Below are 20,403 nucleotides of genomic sequence, written 5' to 3'. Positions count from 1 at the left end.
CACCCCCTCCAAACCATGCCTGTGTCTGGAAGGGCGTGGGTGCACCCAGTAAACTGTCCCCACCCATGTTCGCAGATGGGAACGAAGAGGGTGTTAGGTGCAAGGGAGCCAACATGGGCTCTGTTGGGTGCCTCACTTGGGGGATCAGGGCACTCTTGAACAAAGGATGCAAAACAGCACCTTTGTATTTAAAAAAGAAGGAAGGTGGTATGTCTGCTGGGCAGGGGATCACCCCATAAGCATGGTCACTGGAGTTCTGCGATTTTGTGGCTGCAACATTATCCGCATAGTTATGGATTTACTGCATTTGCTACATAAATCGTCCGCTACATAATCTGAATATTTTACCAGCAAACATTGATTCTAGCACAAACGTGTCAAGAGTTACTAAAAATGCTGCAACACGTGTTGGTAAGCAGTGGAAGGCCCTTCGCAAAAATTTATGGGTCATCTTTCTATTGCTTATTGCTGTATTTGGGTGTCAGACTGGTACTAATGACGTGAAACCTTTGCGCAGATATTGTTAAAATGTTCAATGACAAAATAATGAGGTGATGCTATCACAAAATGTGCTGCATTATGTTGCGTAATTTGCCTTTTGTTGCTGCACAAGTTAGTAACACCAGCCGCATAATTTGGTGCTCCCTTTTCGCACTTCCATTAGGAATGCTCAGAAGCCTCCGGGGCACCCAAAAATGTGTGTATTGTTTCTCGTTGTGTCCCATGAAGGACAGGGGCATGGCAAAATTCTGGGTTTGCCAGAAGTGCAGCATCCCAATAATAGGCACTTTTGCAATTTTGTAATGGTCACCCTAAGTCACTTGTTGGAAATATTTATGCCCCAGGAGACGTTTGCTAGGTTTTTAAGCACTCCTGTAGCTGTGACATTTTCCTATAAGCTTTCGAGTGTGTGAATCCCTATTTGGGTCCTGAGGCTGGGCTGCAGCGTTTTTTAAGTATAACTCATGCACACGCTTTGACAGTTGAATGCTTTATTGGCCGTGACAAAGTTTAACAGTGAGTGATTACAGGCTCTAATGTGTCATTTCAAGATGGTACCTTCTTTAAGGTTTTAATTGTGTTGCTTACTTTTATTATGTTGTATTTCTGTTTTTATTAATGTGCTGAGTCACTGACAAAGCCAGTAGACCTGCCTTTTTAATTACTTTACCTCATTATATTGTGTCTATTATAGGCGGAGGTATTATAGGATTAGAGTTCAGGGCTCGCTTGGGGTATGAAATCTTATGAGGGTGTCATCATAGATATTTCCACCTGCCATCATGTATGTATTTTTAATTAATGTGTGAAAATAAAGTGAGCATAATCAAGTACTTTTCCTTCTAGAAGTATAAGCAGTTACTGAAAGAAATGTTTTGGTGTTTGCTTCACATCTGTGGACTACGGTACCAGCCCACAGTGCCTCACCTAAGACTGCGGTTCCTCACCATGAGAGAGTAAAGTGCTACAATGGGGTACTTGGTTTTCAGTAAGTGGAAGGTTGCAGACTTGTTACTCAAGAAGGACCCACATCCTTCCCTACTAATGACCCACTTTCTGACAACTTTGTTTTGCATATCTTTCAAAGGTGTTGCTTCCTTATTTTCATTGCCCCTCTCCCCCCACTCCCAGAGAGGCAGCCAGTAGGACATTCCACACTCTAGCTAGGAAAAGTCAACATTCTGCTATCCAGAGGAGAGATTTACTTTTCCAGTTACTTCCTTGTACCAAAGGAGGACCGAGGCATTAGATCTGTACCTGACCTCCACTTTCACTCTGTCTTAGAGTTTGCACTGTGGATACAGGAGCGTAGATGGTGTCCCTGGACTTGCAGGACTTATGTATTCATATACCCATCCTAGAGCCCCACACGTAATATCTGCGGATCACAGTTGGGTCAGAACACTTCCCGTTATCCCCTTTGACCTTAACTTCAGCTCCTTGGTTGTTCAGGAAAGTGATGTCTATGTTCGCTGCCTACATTCAGAGGTCAGGGAAACATGTTTTCCTGTACTTCAACAACTGGCTGCTCAAGGGGGGGTGCCGCAATCAGTCATAGACCTCCTCTGAACAACAACCAAACTCCTGATGTCTTTTCCATCAAAGAGCTGAAGTCCCACCTCCTCCCCAAGCTGAGGATGCCCTTCATGATGCTATCCTTGACCCAGTGGCATTCAAAGCATTTCTACTGCCATAGCGAGTCCGGACTCCTAATCTTATGTATCCGTCTCATCCCTAATGCCACATGGCATAGCTTGTCTCTGCAGTGGAACCTCTGGTTTCAGTGATCCCAGTATTAAGGTTGCGCCTCCAAAATCTGGCAGAGAAGAGCCACTAGCCCAACCCTACCCAGACTTCGTGATTGTGATAGATGCATCACTGCTGAGCTTGGAGGGCTGACTTGAAGGAGGTGGAGATCAGCAGTCTCTGGTATATAGCAGACTCCAAATCATTCTTATGAAGCTTCAAGCACACCACCCGGCCTTGCAAGTCTTCATAGCATTAATCAATAGGATCCTGTTGATGCTGGTCCTCACAGACAACACACCTGACATTTAGAACTGTACCAAGCAGGGTGGAGGTGCACAAGGATACTTGGTCGATGTGTGAACATTAAATACAAATCTTAAACAGGATCCATCTTTGAAAGTGAGGTTTTATGCATTTCAATGAGATGGGGACTCCTGGAGGTTCAGCTAAATGTCTGACACAAAACTCTGTAATTCTGCATGGCAAACAGATGGACTTTCATTATATATGTGACATCTTGTTGGTACAGTGATAATAATTGTTAAACATTGTTCTCTTCCCACTGCAGTAGCAAGCTCAAAAGATACTTTCAAGTGTCAGAACAAGAACATTATATCGCACTTCCCAGTCTTACCATGCCACCCAAAGCTGAGCTCAGAAGAATATATTTAAATTGCTAGTCGTTGATACTCAAGCTTGTATTAACTGTTAGCAATGTGTTCACAAAAAACAAGCACGATGGAGCCGATTTAGTTTTTGCATTTGAGGGCTGTGCAGCCACACCCATGTGTCTCTGAAGGTGGCTGAAGCAGCAGATGATATTTCTGGTAGCCAACAATCAGATGTGGGATATGCCCTGATTAGATCTGTTTGCCACCATCAACATGCACTGTCAAAACTGCTGTTCACTGGAGTTTCTTGCAGGAAAGTCACTTGGAGAAGCATTCTGACTGCAATGGCACATTGGTCTCCTGTATTGTGTTCATGTCACTGCCTCTTATGCCTTGAGATCTGAGCAAAGATAGGCAGAGCCCAAGCAATCCTAATAGCCTTGGACTGGGCCATGACAGTTTGGTACTTGGAGGTGGTGTGTATCCACATTTGTCCTCTGATCTGGCTACCACTTTGGGAAGACTTCCACTCTCAGCAACAGTGAAAGTTCCTGCACCCAACTCTCTAAAACCTACACTTCTATGAGTGGAGAATGAGCGGCAGCATTTTGAGACTGTTAGATCTACTGTCCAATGTAGTCAATGTTATCTTTGCAGTCCTAAGTCAATCTTTGCTGGGCCCAGGGAAAAATGTGTTCCCTGGTGTGGCACTGTTCAGAACAATCTTCTGCAGGCCAAAACATTCAATTGTATTACTATTTATTCCATCATTGGCCCAACAAGGCCTTACAGTGGGCACTTTATCTGTCCGCCCTTTCTGCAGTTTTGTGTTTACCCGATCACCATACTTTAGTTAAATAACCTGTTGTGATGCATTTATGCAAAGATCTGACTTGCAGGTTTCTCCTAAAGCCATTCATCATGGCACAATGGTCTTTGGACTTTGTGTTGACATATCATACGTGCACACTTTTTGAGCTGATACACAGCTGCTCACTCCAGCTATTGGCAGTTTTCCTGATTGCCATCACATGTGCATGCCGCATGAGTGAACTGTATGCATTCGTAGTACAAGGGCCCTACACCAATTTCAAGGGCAAAATAGTGCTGAGGATCAGGGCAGCCTTCCTACCTAAAGTTGTGATAGCTTTTCAGATCAGCTAACCTATCACTCTGTCTATATTCTTTGCACCACCTCATCCCTCTAAAGAGGGTGATGGGCTCCATTGGCTCAACCCTAAAAAGTCTGAGTTTCTACATTGAGTGCACCAAAGGACCTTGTGTGAATGTCCAGCTCTTTGTGGGAGTCTCTGGTGCAAAGGAAGGAAATGTGTTGCAGAAAAGGAGCATCATATCAAGATGGATAGTTCTCTGCATCAAAATCTGGAATTCACTAACAAAGAACCAACCCCTGGAAGCCTCTGGGCTCATTCCTTGAGGACCAAGACTGCTACATTTGGGTGGTGAAGGGGGAGGGGTGGTGTTGGGATGTGAGTTGGAGTCATATTGGTTCTGGAAATATGTCAGTCCTTGACATGGAATTTGGTGCACGTTTTCACGAAACACGACTGCCTTGATGGTCAGGTCCGAAAGATGAGGAATCTGTGGTTAGGCATATCCCTCAGAGGAACAAGTTACTTAACTTCACTAACCCCAGAATCCTAACTGCCTTCCCACCTCTCTGTTCTATGGGTTCCTGATAATCATTTTAAGGTTCCTGGTTAGGATCTGGCACACTTAAGCTTGCCATTTGTTTTGAATTGCTCTGTTTCTGGGGATGTAGAAGAAGATAGATTAAGCAACTGATGTCAGTGGGCACGGGTGGTGCTTATTTGCGGCTACATTCTGTCCATTTCATAGTGTTACAGAGCTGCACAGTGCCACATATCAGTGAGCAGGAGCATTGCTGTAACGTTCTCTGGATCCTGTCTGAAGTCTTGTGATATTCTAAAGGTTAGGAATCTGTGGTTAGATAGTGTCCACCAGTGTGTTACCAAAGGTAAGTACCTCGTTCGTCTATTACATTTATTTTACCTCAAAATGTTCTTTTAGGTTTTTTTTAAAGTTGTCTGAAAAATATTCACAGCTTCTGATATACAGAATATTAGCATAATCTGTTTAGGGATTCTAATAGTTTGCTTCATACCGTAGGTTTTCCATCTTTACGCCCTTAAGATAAACAATATGGCTATACACAATTTAATGGTACTCAGTTCACCACCTCAAACAAATGGAATACTAAATTCGCCTTAATGGAGTTTGAAATAACATTATGTTCGATGGCATGTGTAGCTGCAGATACACATGCTGTGCATTATCCTGCAATCTAGTGTTGGGCTCGGAGTATTACAAGTTGTTTTTCTTCGAAGAAGTCTTTTCGAGTCACGAGACCGAGGGACTCCTCCCTTTCGGCTCCATTGCGCATGGGCGTTGACTCCATCTTAGATTGTTTTCTTTCCGCCATCGGGTTCGGACGTGTTCCTCTTCGCTCCGTATTTCGAATCGGGAAAGTTAGCTAGTTCTCGGAAAATTCAACGGTATTGTTCGCGCTCGGTACCGGTTTAGTGTTAGCACATCGACACCGAAACAAAGAGGCGCTCCGACGGCCCTTCGGGGCTTCCACTCTTCAGCGGGGCCCGACCACGTCCATCTTCAAACCTCATGGACCGTACCCCCTTCCGTTTCTGCCCGAATTGCCACGCAAAGTATCCTTATACACACCAACACTTGGTCTGTAATCTGTGTCTATCTCCGGAACACAGGGAGGATACTTACGAGGCCTGTCGGGCATTTCGATCGAAGAAGACCCTACGCGATCGAAGAGTTAGAAGACTCCAGATGGCGTCGACACCGGCCGAGCAGATCGAGGAAGAGGAGAGATTCTCCATTCGAGATTCGGACGAGTCCAAAAGCGAGCAGCCGAAGACGCAACAAACTGTGAGTAAATCAGCCCCGGCAAAGACTCACTCGAAAATAATAAAGGCCAAGGGGATGCCACCGCCAACAGGCCATTGCTTAACCCGAAAACACAGTGACCAAACATCGGCACCGAAAAAGGCCTCCCAGCAGCCGAAGACATCCGACTCCGGTCGAGATACCGGCACTGAACCATCTCGGCACCGAGAGTTCGACACTCCCAAATTCAAGAAGGTTTCCTCTGAATCGAAAAAGACTGTACCGAAACATTTGGTGACGAAACATGCAGCCTCGGAGCCGAAAACAGGCTCCTCTACAGAAGAACATGGCCTTTCCACCCAAATGCAAGGGCACAGATTCGAGCAAGAACTGGGCATGGGAAAGCCAGACCATACCCAGAGGAGGCTGCACATACAGAAGGACACAGGGAAAATCCAAACTCTTCCTCCAATAAAAATGAAGCGAAAGCAAGCATTCCAGGAGGCGGAAATGCAGCCAAGGGCAAAGGTGGCAAAAGACAAGACACCACCAAGGTTTTCGCCACAGACTTCACCATTGCATTCACCACACCTGTCCCCGGTAGCAACACCCCCAGTGCAGTCGCCGACACACTGGGATGACACAAGATGACCCGGATGCATGGGACTTGTATGATGCACCGGTCTCAGACAATAGTCCCGATTGCTACCCGGCAAGGCCATCGCCACCAGAGGACAGCACTGCATATATGCAGGTGGTTTCAGGGGCAGCTACTTTCCATAATGTAGCAATGCATGCGGAGCCCATAGAAGACCACTTTTTGTTTAACACCTTGGCATCCACTCACAGCTCTTACCAAAGCTTGCCAATGCTACCAGGCATGTTAAAACACGCCAAACAGGTGTTTCAGGACCCAGTAAAAGGCAGGGCCATCACGCCTAGGGTGGAGAAGAAATATAAACCTCCCCCAACGGACCCTGTGTTTATAACACAGCAACTAACTCCAGATTCGGTGGTAGTGGGGGCAGCCCGAAAGAGGGCCAACTCCCAATCCTCAGGAGACGCACCACCGCCCGACAAAGAAAGTCGGAAATTCAATGCAGCAGGCAAGAGGGTAGCAGCACAGGCAGCCAATCAATGACGGATTGCCAATTCTCAAGCTCTACTGGCTCGCTACAACAGGGCACATTGGGACGAGATGCAACATATCATCCAGCACTTGCCCAAGGAGTACCAAAAACGTGCCCAACAGGTTGTTGAGGAAGGACCAACGATTTCAAACAACCAAATAAGGGCTGCAATGGACTCAGCAGACACAGCAGCAAGGACAGTGAACACTGCGGTGACCATTCGTAGGCACGCATAGTTATGGAGCTCGGGTTTTAAACCAGAAATCCAGCAAGCTGTGCTAAATATGCCGTTCAACCAAGAACAATTGTTTGGGCCGGAGGTGGATACGGCAATAGAAAAACTCAAAAAGGACACACACGGCCAAAGCCATGGGCGCGCTCAGAGGCACTTTTAGAAAGAGGCACTTTTAGAAAGCCTCACATTACTGTGTAGATGTGTTAACAACACAACAAGCCACAGTAGGACAGGCTGTACTACGAGCATTATTTCAAACAACTTCAACTCCTGCAGGCTAAGCCACCGCTTTTTGGGGAGATTACTGCTTACTAGTCTGTGCACAGCATGTGTATCTGCAGCTACTCATGCCATTGAACGGAAAATGTCACTTACCCAGTGTACATCTGTTCGTGGCATGAGACGCTGCAGATTCACATGCGCCCTCCCACCTCCCTGGGAGCCTGTGGCCGTTATAAGTTGGTTGAAAACTGTAAAAATGTTTAATAAATACTTTTTAAGACACATTGGGGGTCGTTCCGACCCCGCCGGGCGGAGACCGCCAAAAGACCGCACTGCGGTCAAATGACCGCGTCGGTCATTCTGACTTTCCCGCTGGGCCGGCGGGCGACCGCCAAAAGGCTGCCCGCCGGCCCAGCGGGAAAGACCCAGCAACGATGGAGCCGGCGGAGTTGCTGGGGTGCAACGGGTGCAGTGGCACCCGTCGCGATTTTCAGTGTCTGCAAAGCAGACACTGAAAATCATTATGGAGCCCTGTTAGGGGGCCCCTGCACTGCCCATGCCAGTGGCATGGGCAGTGCAGGGGCCCCACGACACCCGTTCCCGCCATCCTGTTCCTGGCGGCACACCGTCTTCACAACAGGCTGCAAAGCCAGCTCCCGAGATCCCCCACTCACCCTTTCTTTCATAGATTGGGGCAACATTGTCCTTCATTCCTGTGTGTATCTGATAGAGACTTCTAGTTGCAGATTCCTTACCTTAGAATTTTCCCCCAGGCGTCAGACTGGATCCGGAGATTTTTCTTTGAGCAATACCCTTGCACTTCGGTAGGTGGCGCCGGTTGACTCCGTGGGCGTCATAGACGTCGGGGTCGCTGTGATGACGTCAGGAATAGTATATAGACGCCACCCTAGTGCAGTGACATCAGTTCTTTTCTTTCCGCGCCACGCGCTGATACGGAGAAGAGCAAACCTGGCTATTTTTTGGCAGAATTCAACCATTTTGTTGAGTTTTTTTCTGTGCAGCTTTGGTGCGTCGAGGATGTCCCCGAAAACCGGGTTCAAGCCATGTGAGGACTGTCATCAAACGATGTTGGAGACGGATCCTCATCAGGTCAGTGTTGTCTCGAAGACAACCACAACCCAAAGTCGTGCTCAGATTGCCGGGTCATGCACCCGAAGGCTTATGGCGGCTTCGGCTTCGGCTCCAGCCACCGAGGTCACCTCCAGATCCTTGTCTGGATCTGCACCGATCACACCCTTGAGACCTTCCCCGGCACCGGGTCGATTGTCGACACTCCCGATGTCAGTGGTGGCCACTATCTATATCGACCTGATTCTTAGCCCAGACGAGACTGAGTCGGAGCGGCGTCGGCCGACGCCGCCTTCGGCTTCGATGGAGCTTTTTCGCCCCAGGTTGGATTCAGACCCTTTTTCTTATGGGTACGAATATGGGGAGGAATTTGAGGGGTCCCTGGACCCTTATAAATACAAGGATAGCCCTGCTATGGACTGGGCTCAGGAATTAGGCGAAGCCAGTGGTCTGGATACTTCTCCTGACGCTGGAATGGTGTCCCTTCCTACCGTGGCTACGGCTGAGGGAGCAACTTATGGTATGGTGGTCAGTAGGGCAGCTGAGGTCCTTGGACTCGAGCTTCCCACAGTTGAGGTCAGGTCTAATCTCCTGACGGAGGTGCTTCAGCCTAGGGCTTCTACTTCAGAACCCCTTTTGCCTTTAATGAAGCTCTCACCGATGTCCTTTTGGGTACATGGTCCAAACCCAACACAGGGGCTCCTGTGAATAAGACTATCACACGCTGCCATCAGCCTGCTCCGACCAAACCCTAAATTCCTGTCCCAACACCCCACGCCTGAGAGTCTTGTTATCCAGGCTTCCTTTCTTCAGGCGCATTTCCTTCCGCACCCCCAGTTGGGGAATCCAAAAGGCTGGAACAGTTTGGCAAGAAGTTGTTTTCTTCCTCCAGTCTCGCGCTGCAGTCTGTGAACACTGCATGCCGTTTGGGCCGCTATACCAACTCTTTGTGGGATACGGTTGCGCAAGTCCTGCCGCAGATAATGGAGGAGGCCCGTGCTATCGTCTCCTAAGCTGTGAACGATGGGAGAGATGCAGCAAAGTTCACTATCCGTTGTGGGCTTGACACGACTGACTCTCTGGGCAGATCGGTTGCTACAACGGTGGCCTTACGACGCCATGCTTGGTTACATACTTCTGTTTTTTTGGGGGATGTCCAACAGTCACTCATAGACATGCCCTTCAATGGCTCCCATCTTTTCGGAGACAAAGCGGACTCGGCCTTGGAGAGATTCAAGGATTCCCGGGCTACGGCTCGGTGCCTCGGTCTTTCCTCGCCCCCTTGCCCACCACAGTCTGCTATTCGCCCCTTTCATGGCCACGGAAGGGGCTCCCTGTCACGTCCTCCACACAGCCACCATGCCTCGCACCCTGGTCACCCTATGCGTGGCTGAGCACGCGGAATCCCACATGGCCGTGGGACAGGGAACCAGAGGTCTGTCCAGTCCACCTCTACCCCCGCTGCAGCCTCCAAACCCTCCTAGTCCGTCCCGTCCAGTTCGTGGCAGAATTTGCTATCAGCTGCCCCACTGGGAACATATCACCACGGACAGGTGGGTTTTGCAGATCGTCCGAAAGGGCTACTCCCTCCCTTTGAAATCTGCTCCACCACCCATACCACAATCGTTTGATCACCTTCCAGAGGATCATTTGGCGCTTCTCCGCCAGGAAGTCGCAGCTCTCTTGGCCAAGTGAGCTATAGAAAAGGTCCCTGTGCCAGGAGTAGGTCGTGGTTGTTATTTCCGCTACTTTCTGCTACCAAAGAAGGACAAGGGCTTACATCCTATCCTAGACCTTCAGGACCTAAACTACTTCCTCAAGAAGGAGAAATTCAAAATGCTCACCCTGGATCAGGTTCTGTCTGCCTCGGACCCAGAAGACTGGACGGTAGCGTTGGACTTGAGGGACGCTTATTTCCACATCCCCATCCTGCCTGCCCCCATATGTTACCTGCGATTCGTGGTAGGTCACGAGCACTTTCAATTTACTGTGCTCCCCTTCGGCCTTACCACCGCCCCTCAGGTGTTCATGAAAGTGATGGGAGTGGTTGCAGCTCATCTGCGCAGGTTAGGGGTTTCAGTCTTCCCCTACCTCGACGACTGGCTGTTGAAGGCAGACTCTCCACTAGCTGGGATGCCCTGGGGCGCTGTAACAAAAGGGGTGAGCCTTTGAGGCTCACCGCCAGGTGTTACCGTTCCTGCAGGGGGAGGTGCGAAGTACCTCCACCCAGTATAGGCTTTGTTCCTGGCCACAAGGTGACAAAGGCACTCTCCCGATGTGGCCAGCAACATGTCTGGTGTATGGCAGGCTGGCAGGAACTGGTCAGCCTACACTAGAAGTCGGTATGTTTTCAGGGGGCATCTCTAAGACGCCCTCTGGGTGCATTTTACAATAAATTCCACACTGGCATCAGTGTGCATTTATTGTGCTGAGAAGTTTGATACCAAACTTTCCAGATTTCACTGTAGCCATTATGGAACTGTGGAGTTCGTGTTTGACAAACTCCCAGACCATAAACTCTTTATGGCTATCCGGCACTTACAATGTCTAAGGTTTTGCTTACACACTGTAGGGGCTCATGCACCTAGGCCCTCATCTGTGGTATAGTCCACCCTGCCTTAGGGCTGTAAGGCCTGCTAGAGGGGTGACTAATCTATGCCACAGGCAGTGAGAGGTTGGCATGGCACTCCGAGGGGAGTGCCATGTCGACGTAGTCATTTTCTCCCCACCAGCATACACAAGTTGTGAGGCAGTGTGCATGTGCTGAGTGAGGGGTCCCCAGGGTGGCATAAGACATGCTGCAGCCCTTAGAGACCTTCCCTGGCATCAGGACCCTTGGTACCAAGGGTACCATTACAAGGGACTTCTCTGGGTGCCAGCGCTGTGCCAATTGTGGGAACAAAGGTACAGTTTAGGGAAAGAACTCTGGTGCTTGGGTCTGGTTAGCAGGACCCCAGCACACTTTCAATCATAACTGGCATCAGCAAAAGACAAAAAGTCAGGGGGTAACCATGCCAAAGAGGCATTTCCTTACAGTATGTGGGTGTGAAAAAATTGAAGGTGGTGCAAAAGCTTTCCATCTCTCAATGGGTGCTTCTTTGCCTCAAAATGTGCTACGCTTTGCCAAGAAGCAACCTCATGAAGGCTTGCGTGCTCATTCCACCAGAGCAACTGCTGCTTCCACTGCGTTAGCATGTGGAGTTCCTGTCCTGGATATCTGCTAGGCGGCCACGTGGACGTCCCTGCACACGTTTGCTAAGCACTACTGCCTGGACAGTCAGGTCTGTCGAGACGGCTATTTTGGTCGTTCAGTCCTACAGGACTTTCTAGTATGATCTTGGTTCACAGCCCACCACCGAGGATGGCATTGCTTGGGTATCTATTCTAAGGTAAGGAATCTGCAACTACAAGTCTCTTTCAAATGTACAAGTTACTTACCTTCGGTAATGAATTATCTGGTAGAGACATATTCTAGTTGCAGATTCCTTACCGCCCACCCATCCTCCCCGCTTGCGAACTGATTTCTAGGGACAGGGATTCCCCCTTTCAGGTCCTTAGCTCTGGCACACCAATCTCAAGTGTTCTTAGCGGCTCTGCGCTTTGGCGTGGAAAGTCATTAAAAGAAACTGATGTCACTGCGCGAGGGCGGCATCTATATGCTACTCCTGATGTCATCACGGCGACCATGACGCCTACGATGCCCGTGGAGTCGACCGACGCGCCAGGGTATTGCTCGAAGAAAAATCTCCAGATCCAGTCTGACGCCTGGAGGAAAATTCTAAGGTAAGGAGTCTGCAACTAGAATTTGTCTCTACCAGATACTTCGTTACCGAAGATAAGTAACTTGTACTTCACTGCTATTCTGTTTATTTCTATCAGCCAAATTTCACATTTGTGCTTGGATAAGAAAGTGTAACAAAGCACTTTTTATTCCAAACTTTGCTTTAACAACTTCTTAGGGGTCGCAATGCCTGTGCCATGGTTCGCAAGGAGAAATCTAGGAGTCGCAGTTGTGACCACTTGCGACGCGTAAATGACGACCATGAGTAGAGTAACGAGCAACTCATTTTGAGATGTGAATGTGGAAGACTTAATGGATTCTGATTGTGAATCCAATATAGACTGGGACCCTATTTGAATCTACTTCACAGATCACTCATGAACATTGAATTATAAGTGCAAGTAAAGGTTCAGTGAATATACTTTTCTCTGCTGATTTTTTTTTTTTTTCTTTAAAGTGTCCCAGCTGCAGAAAAGCGCCTTAGAAACTTAAAACACAGTCGCAGTGCGGGGAGGCACGACCTGAGTACCTGTTGAAACCCTTCAGTTTCCTTTTCTTAGCTCAGCTATTGGGACAGTAGCATGCACTTGGGCTGTGCCTAACAGTTTCAACGGGCCCACCACTTGAGTTTAAATGAGCTTTTTAATGCATTTGTTTCTTGTTCTCCTTTCTATATGTCCACTTGAAGGACAAATGTCCTTAACGTTACAATTGTTCAAAAAGGTGTGGGCTAAAATGACAACCATTTGTAGTGCTGTGATATTAGTCATGACAGCTTTAAATGTGCGCTTTGCCTCTGCATATTCCTCATGGCCCTGGGCTAGGTTGCAGAACATTAATGGCTGATACATTTTATTTGCTTCCAAAGAAATGAAGGACCACTTAACACGAGAACATGAACCATAGGGCCAGTATTAATAGAAGTCTAGCATTTAGTGTGTCTGAGCTATAATTATATTGGTGACATTTCCCTGCCACAGGAAGTGCCAACACCACCTGGTTCCATTTTTGTTTTGAATCTTTATCCATTATATGGTTTATCTGTTTGTAGAAGGTAGTTGATTTATTCTTAAAAGATGAAGACAGTGCCTGAATTTGGGTTTTAATGAGTGTTATTTAGTATTCCATGATGTCGGTGTTTCTTACTCCTGCCTCCTCGTTTGTGTCTTCAGTAGGATTGCTGCTACGAGTCAAGTGCCAAAAGTAGTATAGTGACCTTAGGATGTTAGTCATAAATGACACTGCACAATAACTCCTGACTGGCCCAGGACACAAGCTTCACATTGCAGTCACATTGTCACGTTTGAACTCTTTTAAAATGGAAACCTCTTTTTTGGCCTTCTCTTTTGGGTGACTGCTAATCATAGTCTACAGCACCATGTCTGTTGGAAAGTTCAGCAGTGCAGTAAATGCTTACACTTGAGATGCCTAGGTAGAGAGCCGAACGAAGCCTCTGGGTTTGGAACTGAACTGGACCGTTGTGTTTTGCTTGCTGCTCATAGTTCTAGAATAGAATTGTAATCACTATCTATTGTGTTAAATTGTTTAGATTATGCTCATTAATATTTTGTATTGACTAAAACTATGCAAGTTTAAAATGTCTGCTAGAGTATATGCTCGTACATTTTGGTGGAGGCCAGACTCAAATGCAGCTTCGTAGGCAAGTAGAAGAGTTGGAGTTCATCAGTTAAATGTTTTCAAAACGTACATTTTGTTTGTATCGATAAGTCATTGTGAAGTGGGGTAAGCACAGTGTGTTTATTCTATGTTGCAGTCACTTGAATTCAAATATTTGAAATTTTTAATAATTGCTCTAGAACATCGACAGTGTTGTTGCTGCAGTTGCCGATCTCTTGCATGTCAGAATTCCCAACAACTATGAGGTTAGCGGGAGACCAGAAGCCATACCAGTGGGTCTAATGAACAATAAAAGAATTACCAGCGATTTAGAATACAGACAGCACATATTTCTCCATGGCAACCGAGTGGGATCAATGACATCTGCCAGGAACATGGGGTCTTATGGACTGAAACAGGCAAACCAGCCCTTTAATTCAGCTAACAATGGTAAGTTCACTTTCACTGTAGACATTTCTTCATACTTAATTAATTGAACCATGGCTTGAACGTTTTCCCTTCTAATATTTTTTTTTAGTTTTCTATAGTATGTTTAACAGTTGATAGAAACAACTTGTAAGGCAATGTATTCCTAATTTCAGGTGCTTTGCCTCTGGTACAAAAACAAGTCTAACTGATAAAACCTCCGTTTATCAGTGTCAAATGCTATATGTTCAATTCAGGGACCCTCTAATTACGGTTCTGTAGATGAGCAGTCATTTAATTGCTAAAGGCCAATGGCAGTCATATGTTAATTAGTGGTGTGTGAAATTTGCATTTTTTGCTTTTGAGTAAATATGTGATATTTATGCAAAAATACGTGACATTGCAAATAATAACACAAACATTAATTTTGTGCTGTATATTTGCTTCAGCAAAAAAGGTCATACAATTGCTCCAGTGCAATGGCTTGTTTTTCGGCCAGTCTTGCGAAGTTGGTTGCCTGAAGTTTCATCTGACTGGTGACTAGCCAAATACTTGAATTGGGATCATAAAAAATGAACACATCTGAAATTGGTCCATATAAAAGGGGATACAGTTTTCAGACCACTTTGTGTTATTGATTCAGCGTAAGACAAGCCCAAAATATATTTTCCACAGCCCTAGAGATTTTTAATGGAAATCTACTGAGGTGGTAGGCAGAGTATAAAAGTAACTCGGTTCTAATAACGTCCTCTGGAGTAGATAGAATTAAAGAAGTAAAAAATTTTTTTTGTAAAATAATGGCTTCCAAATTGTGTTTTAGAGCTTGCTGTGCATGAGCGAAGCTTCAGCTCTATAAAATTTGTGTTATGTTATACTGATTCAAAAGTGGACCAGGAGTAAAACATCCACTATCTTTAATGAAACCTAGAAAGATCAGTTGCTGCATACATTTTTTTTTTATCACAAAATTTGGACACCAACTTAGTTTGTAATTTACTGTGTTGCCAAGATACTTATAGCCCATGACATTCAGTCGTATAGTACTGTTTAGATACCAGTTCTGATATTGAGTAACCCTCCTAAACATATCACTTTTGATTTAGCAAAGTTAAGAACTAATTTATGGATCAAATTGTCGTAAGATGCCCATTGTAAACCACTGAGTGTTAGGGGTATCAGGAAGTTATCAGCAAATACAATGCATCCCAGGGGTCTGCATCACTCTTATGAGGGAACTGATTAACTCCGTAATAATTTCACAGATGTACAGGTTAAACAACAGGTGTATGAGAGGAAATCTTTCATACAAGTGCTCTATGCCTTTACTTAACAAATACACTATTCTACCGACTGACCTGTGCCCAAATGTTATGTTGTAAACTTGCTCTTTATCACCATTAGTCCATTTCGCACTTCATTGCAAGTTTTTCCAGAATTTACTTCTGTTTACCCTTGCAAATACTATGGGGCAGTATACATATGTGAGCAGTAGTGTGGTGTGATGCCCAATTGCCAGGCTCTTTCTAATCATCTCCAATTCACCCTACATTGTGTTCATACCACGCTAATCCAATTTTTGTTAACTGATAAGACACTGAACGTACCAGCCCATTCCTCCATTCTCCTAAGGAGTAGCGTGAAAAACATGTTTGTCTGGGGCTCAGCATGACCAGTATTCAGCAGCGGCGAGAGGATACTTGATTGCATTTTTTGCATACAGGCACTATGCTCTCTTCCCCGCCTTTCGATATCTGCCTGTTTACTTATTTGAGGTGTTAACATGTATGTAATCTTCAAAAATGCTTATTTTGAAAGAGTTGTATGTTGAAGTAAATTTTCCTGAAATTTAAGTTTGTCCAATTTCTTATAATCGTATTAATTTTCTAACAAAAGTATTTCTTGCATGCTGTTTACTTCATTTTAATACAAAAGTATTTCTTGCATGCTGTTTACCCCATTTTTTTGCATTATGTTTGGTTACTTTGATAAGAATCCTGATTTGATATTTTCAACAGATGTTTATTGTTCTTAAGAGACAAAATAATCCTGCGAACTCATTTAATCTGCACTGGTGTGGTTTAGCGTTTAACGAAATCCACGAATATCTTTTTAAGGTGTGGGGACCGCAAAATGGAGTACTTCTTTTCTTGCCCGTTTCCTTTCAAGGAACTGAGTAAGGTGCAACAAGCTCCTCCCAAAATTAATATGGTCATTCCACACAGATTGCCATACTCTTGTCTTAAAGTAGATAAAACTAGGGGTGTGCTTTTGTTTAACTACTTGAAATTTCAGAAAAAGCATGCAAAATCTGAAACTGATATTTAGCATTATATTTTAGCGCAAATGGTATCTTTTTTGTGCTAGAAAAAAAGAGAAACCACAAATACTTGAAACAGCAGTCTCTTGCCTTCAAGACGCAAACAGAAAAGTAAGTGTAGCATGAACTTACTCCAGCGTAATAGATATCTCAGGCCTCAGTAAAACATTCATTTTATGTGTGTGTGTGTGTGTGTGTGTGTGTGTGTGTGTGTGTGTGTGTGTATATATATATATATGTTCGATGGCATGTGTAGCTGCAGATACACATGCTAAGCATAGCTCTTCTGACATCTAGTGTTGGGCTCTGAGTGTTACAAGTTGTTTTTCTTCGAAGAAGTCTTTTAGGAGTCACGGCATCGAGTGACTCCTCCTCTCGGTTACAGTGCTCATAGGCATCGACTCCATTGTTAGATTGTTTTCTTTCCGCTGTCAAGTTCGGATGTGTTTCCTCTCACTCTGAGATTTTGAATCGGAAAACCTCAGAAAACCTACTTATTCGTCGGTATTGTTTTCGATTGCGTTCCCATCTAGCATCAAACCAATAGTACAGTCGGACCTTCATCTTCCCCTTCGGGGTGCGCGTGCCTAGCTCCGAATGTTCGGGCCTACAGCGTGGAAAGCCTGATGGATCGGACACCATTCCGATTCTGCTCTCGGCGCCGTGCGAAGTACCCATATACAGGCCAACACCTGGGTGTGCCTTTCTCCAGACCATTGGGAGGAAGATTGCAAGGCCTGGCGATTGTTTCGATCAAAGAAGACCCTGAGAGGTCGCAGAGCCCTAAGACTGGAAATGGTGTCAAAAAGCATCGAACATCTCAACGTCATGGAGAAAAAAAAACAGGCGCAGACGGCAGTCTCCATCCGAGACACTGATTCTGTACAAGAATCGGAAGGCGATAGACCCATCACAGCTGTTTAGCATGTGAGTATGTCTGCCCCTACACCTCTACATAAAAAACATACGAAGGCCTTGGGTACACCACTGCTGGAAGGCCATGGTTCGGCCTGAAAAAAGACTGCTGGCGACCGACCTTTGGGGTCAGCGCCAAAAAAGGCCACTCCTCTATCCACCTCAGAGTCAAGTAAATCAGCTAAAGCTGCCACTTCAGACTGCAGTCCAAGGCCTCATTCCTCGGAGTCGAAAATTCAGCACTCAGTTTCGGAGCCCAAACAACCGACAACTTTTTTGGGACCGAAAAAGGTCCACACTTCTGAGCCAAGAAAATCCTCATACACAGCAAAACAGGGACTTTCGAGAAAAGTAAAGCAAATCTCAAAGCCCATGCTGGAATCTCATAAAGCTTCTGAAGAAGAGACTGAGATTGAGCAAATATTAGAGGTTATGGATAAAAGGCAATCGAGAATTCATATACATAAGGAGACTGGACGAATCATCACTGTACCTCCCTTAAAGACAAAAAGAAAGCTGGCTTTTCAAGAGGAGTTAAACTCTGTTTAACCGCCAGCAAAAGTGCAGAAACAAAAGGAGAAACCAGCAACTCTCCTTATTTCTCCTCCTCACTCTCCACAGCTTTCTTTTTCACCTCACAATAGCCTACCACCATTGCCTTCTCCAACACATTCATTGTATTCACATGGCGATACAGTAGACCCATGGAATCTTTATGACCCTGATCCCATTCCGGACAATGCTCCAGACCTCTACCCATCTAAACCTTCTCCTCCAGAAGTCACCACTGCCTACACTCAAGTAATATCTAGGGTAGCAGCTTATCATGGAGTGCTAATGCATTCTGATCCCCTGGAAGAAGACTTTCTATTTAACACACTGTCTTCCACTCATTCCAGATTCCAGTGTCTCCCACTGTTGCCTGGAATGGTTAAACATGTGGACCAAATTTTTAATGAGCCTGTCAAAGCTAGGGTCATCACCCCTAGAATTGATTAAAACAAATATAAACCTGCTCCTACTGACTCAGACTATATCACACACCAGGTCCCTCCAGACTTAGTGGTAGTCAGTGCATCGAGGAAAAGAGCAAACAGCCAGTCATCAGGAGATGCACCTCCTCCTGATAAAGTAGGACATTTGATGCAGTTGGAAAAAGAGTCGCCACACAAGTGGCTAACCAATGGAGAATTACCAATTCCCAGGCACTTCTAGCCAGATATGACAGGGCCCATTGGGACGAGATTCAAGAAACTATACAGCACCTCCCAAAGGAGCATCAAAAGAGAGCACAACAGGTTGTGGAAGAGGGACAAGCTATAAGCAATAATCAGATAAGGTCTGCCCTTGATGCTGCTGATGCAGCCGCAAGGAGTGTCAATACTGGCATCACAATTAGACTGCACCTCTGGTTTTAAACCAGAAATTCAACAGGCAATACTTAATATGCCTTTTGACAAGAAACGTCTATTCGGCCCAGAAGTAGACACCACTGTTGAAAAACTGAAAAAGGTCTCAGATACTGCAAAAGCAATGGGGGCTTTATACACCACACCATAAGAGGCTCCTTTTGCAGACCCCAGTTCAGAGGAGGTTTTAAGCCACAGTCCTCTGATGCTTCCACCTCCCAAACAAAGCAGGGACAACAAACCCAATATCAAAGAGGGGTCTTTAGAGGGTTCTATAGAGGACAATATTTCAGGAGCAGAGGTAAATTCCAAACCTCAAAGCAAACCACCACATCACCTAAGCAGTGACTTCCTTCCCACCCTTCCACTCCACACTTCTGTGGGGGGAAGACTACAGCAATTCCACTCTCATTGACAAAATATCACCACAGACAATTGGGTATTATCAAGTATCCGCAATGGCTATTGCCTAGAATTAATCTCCACCCCTCCAAACATTCCACCACGATACCACAATTTGTCCCCAGAGCACAGTGTTCTGTTGCAACAAGAGTTATAATCTCTACTATTAAAACAAGCAATAGAATTGGTTCTACATTCTCAACAAGGAACAGGAGTATACTCACTATACTTCCTGATTCCTAAAAAAGACGGCACCCTCAGGCCCATCTTGGACCTCAGACCCCTCTATCTATACATTCTGTCGGAACATTTTCACATAGTAACTCTGCAAGATGTCATTCCACTACTACAAAAACAAGATTACATGACTTCTTTAGACCTCAGAGATGCGTATTTCCACATACCCATCCATCCAGCTCACAGAAAATACCTCAGGTTTGTCATAGCAGGAAAACATTACCAGTACAAAGCGTTGCCATTCAGCATAGCAACAGCTCCAAGAGTGTTCACAAAATGTCTAGCAGTGGTAGCAGCCTACTTAAGAAGACAACACATCCACATCTTTCCATATCTAGACGATTGGCTAATAAAATCAAGCATTTTTACACAATGCCAGCAACACACTTATTATGTGATAGAAACCTTGCATACGCTAGGGTTCACTCTCAACCACCAAAAATCACATCTTCAACCAGCACAAGTACCACCTTACCTAGGTGCTATCCTAGACACTCAAAAAGCCCTAACATATCCAAATACACAAAGGATACAAGCTTTCCAAAATCTCACACCACACATACAGCCAAATCAACAATACACTGTAAGATTTGTCATGAAGATTCTAGGTTTGATGGCATCTTGCGTAGCCATAGTTCCCCATGCAAGACTAAACATGAGGCCCTTACAACAATGCCTCTCATAACAATTGTGTCAAGCACACAGTCAACTTTCAAGATCTAGTGTTGATGGACCGTCAAACACATATGTCCCTTCAATGGTGGAATCGCAGCAATCTAATGAAGGGACAGTCATTCCAAGACCGTGTGTTTCAGACCATAATCACAACAGACGCATCGGTGATCGGTTAGGGAGCTCACCTCAGCA

General features: G+C 45.6%; 1 protein-coding gene across 11 annotated transcripts in view; it reads left to right on the top strand.

The window, feature by feature from the left end:
* The window catches only part of KMT2C (lysine methyltransferase 2C), a 1,516,687-nt gene that overhangs the window by 1,360,528 nt on the left and 135,756 nt on the right, over window positions 1-20,403 (top strand). For all 11 annotated transcript variants that reach the window (XM_069211124.1, XM_069211114.1, XM_069211120.1 and 8 more), the window contains one exon: window positions 14,031-14,280. In XM_069211124.1, coding sequence (XP_069067225.1) covers window positions 14,031-14,280 — 250 coding nt within the window. The remainder of the gene's footprint in view (window positions 1-14,030; window positions 14,281-20,403) is intronic.

This window comes from Pleurodeles waltl, chromosome 10, assembly GCF_031143425.1.
Source record: "Pleurodeles waltl isolate 20211129_DDA chromosome 10, aPleWal1.hap1.20221129, whole genome shotgun sequence".
Classification (NCBI taxonomy): domain Eukaryota; kingdom Metazoa; phylum Chordata; class Amphibia; order Caudata; family Salamandridae; genus Pleurodeles; species Pleurodeles waltl.
This window is presented reverse-complemented; position numbering and strand designations above follow the sequence as displayed.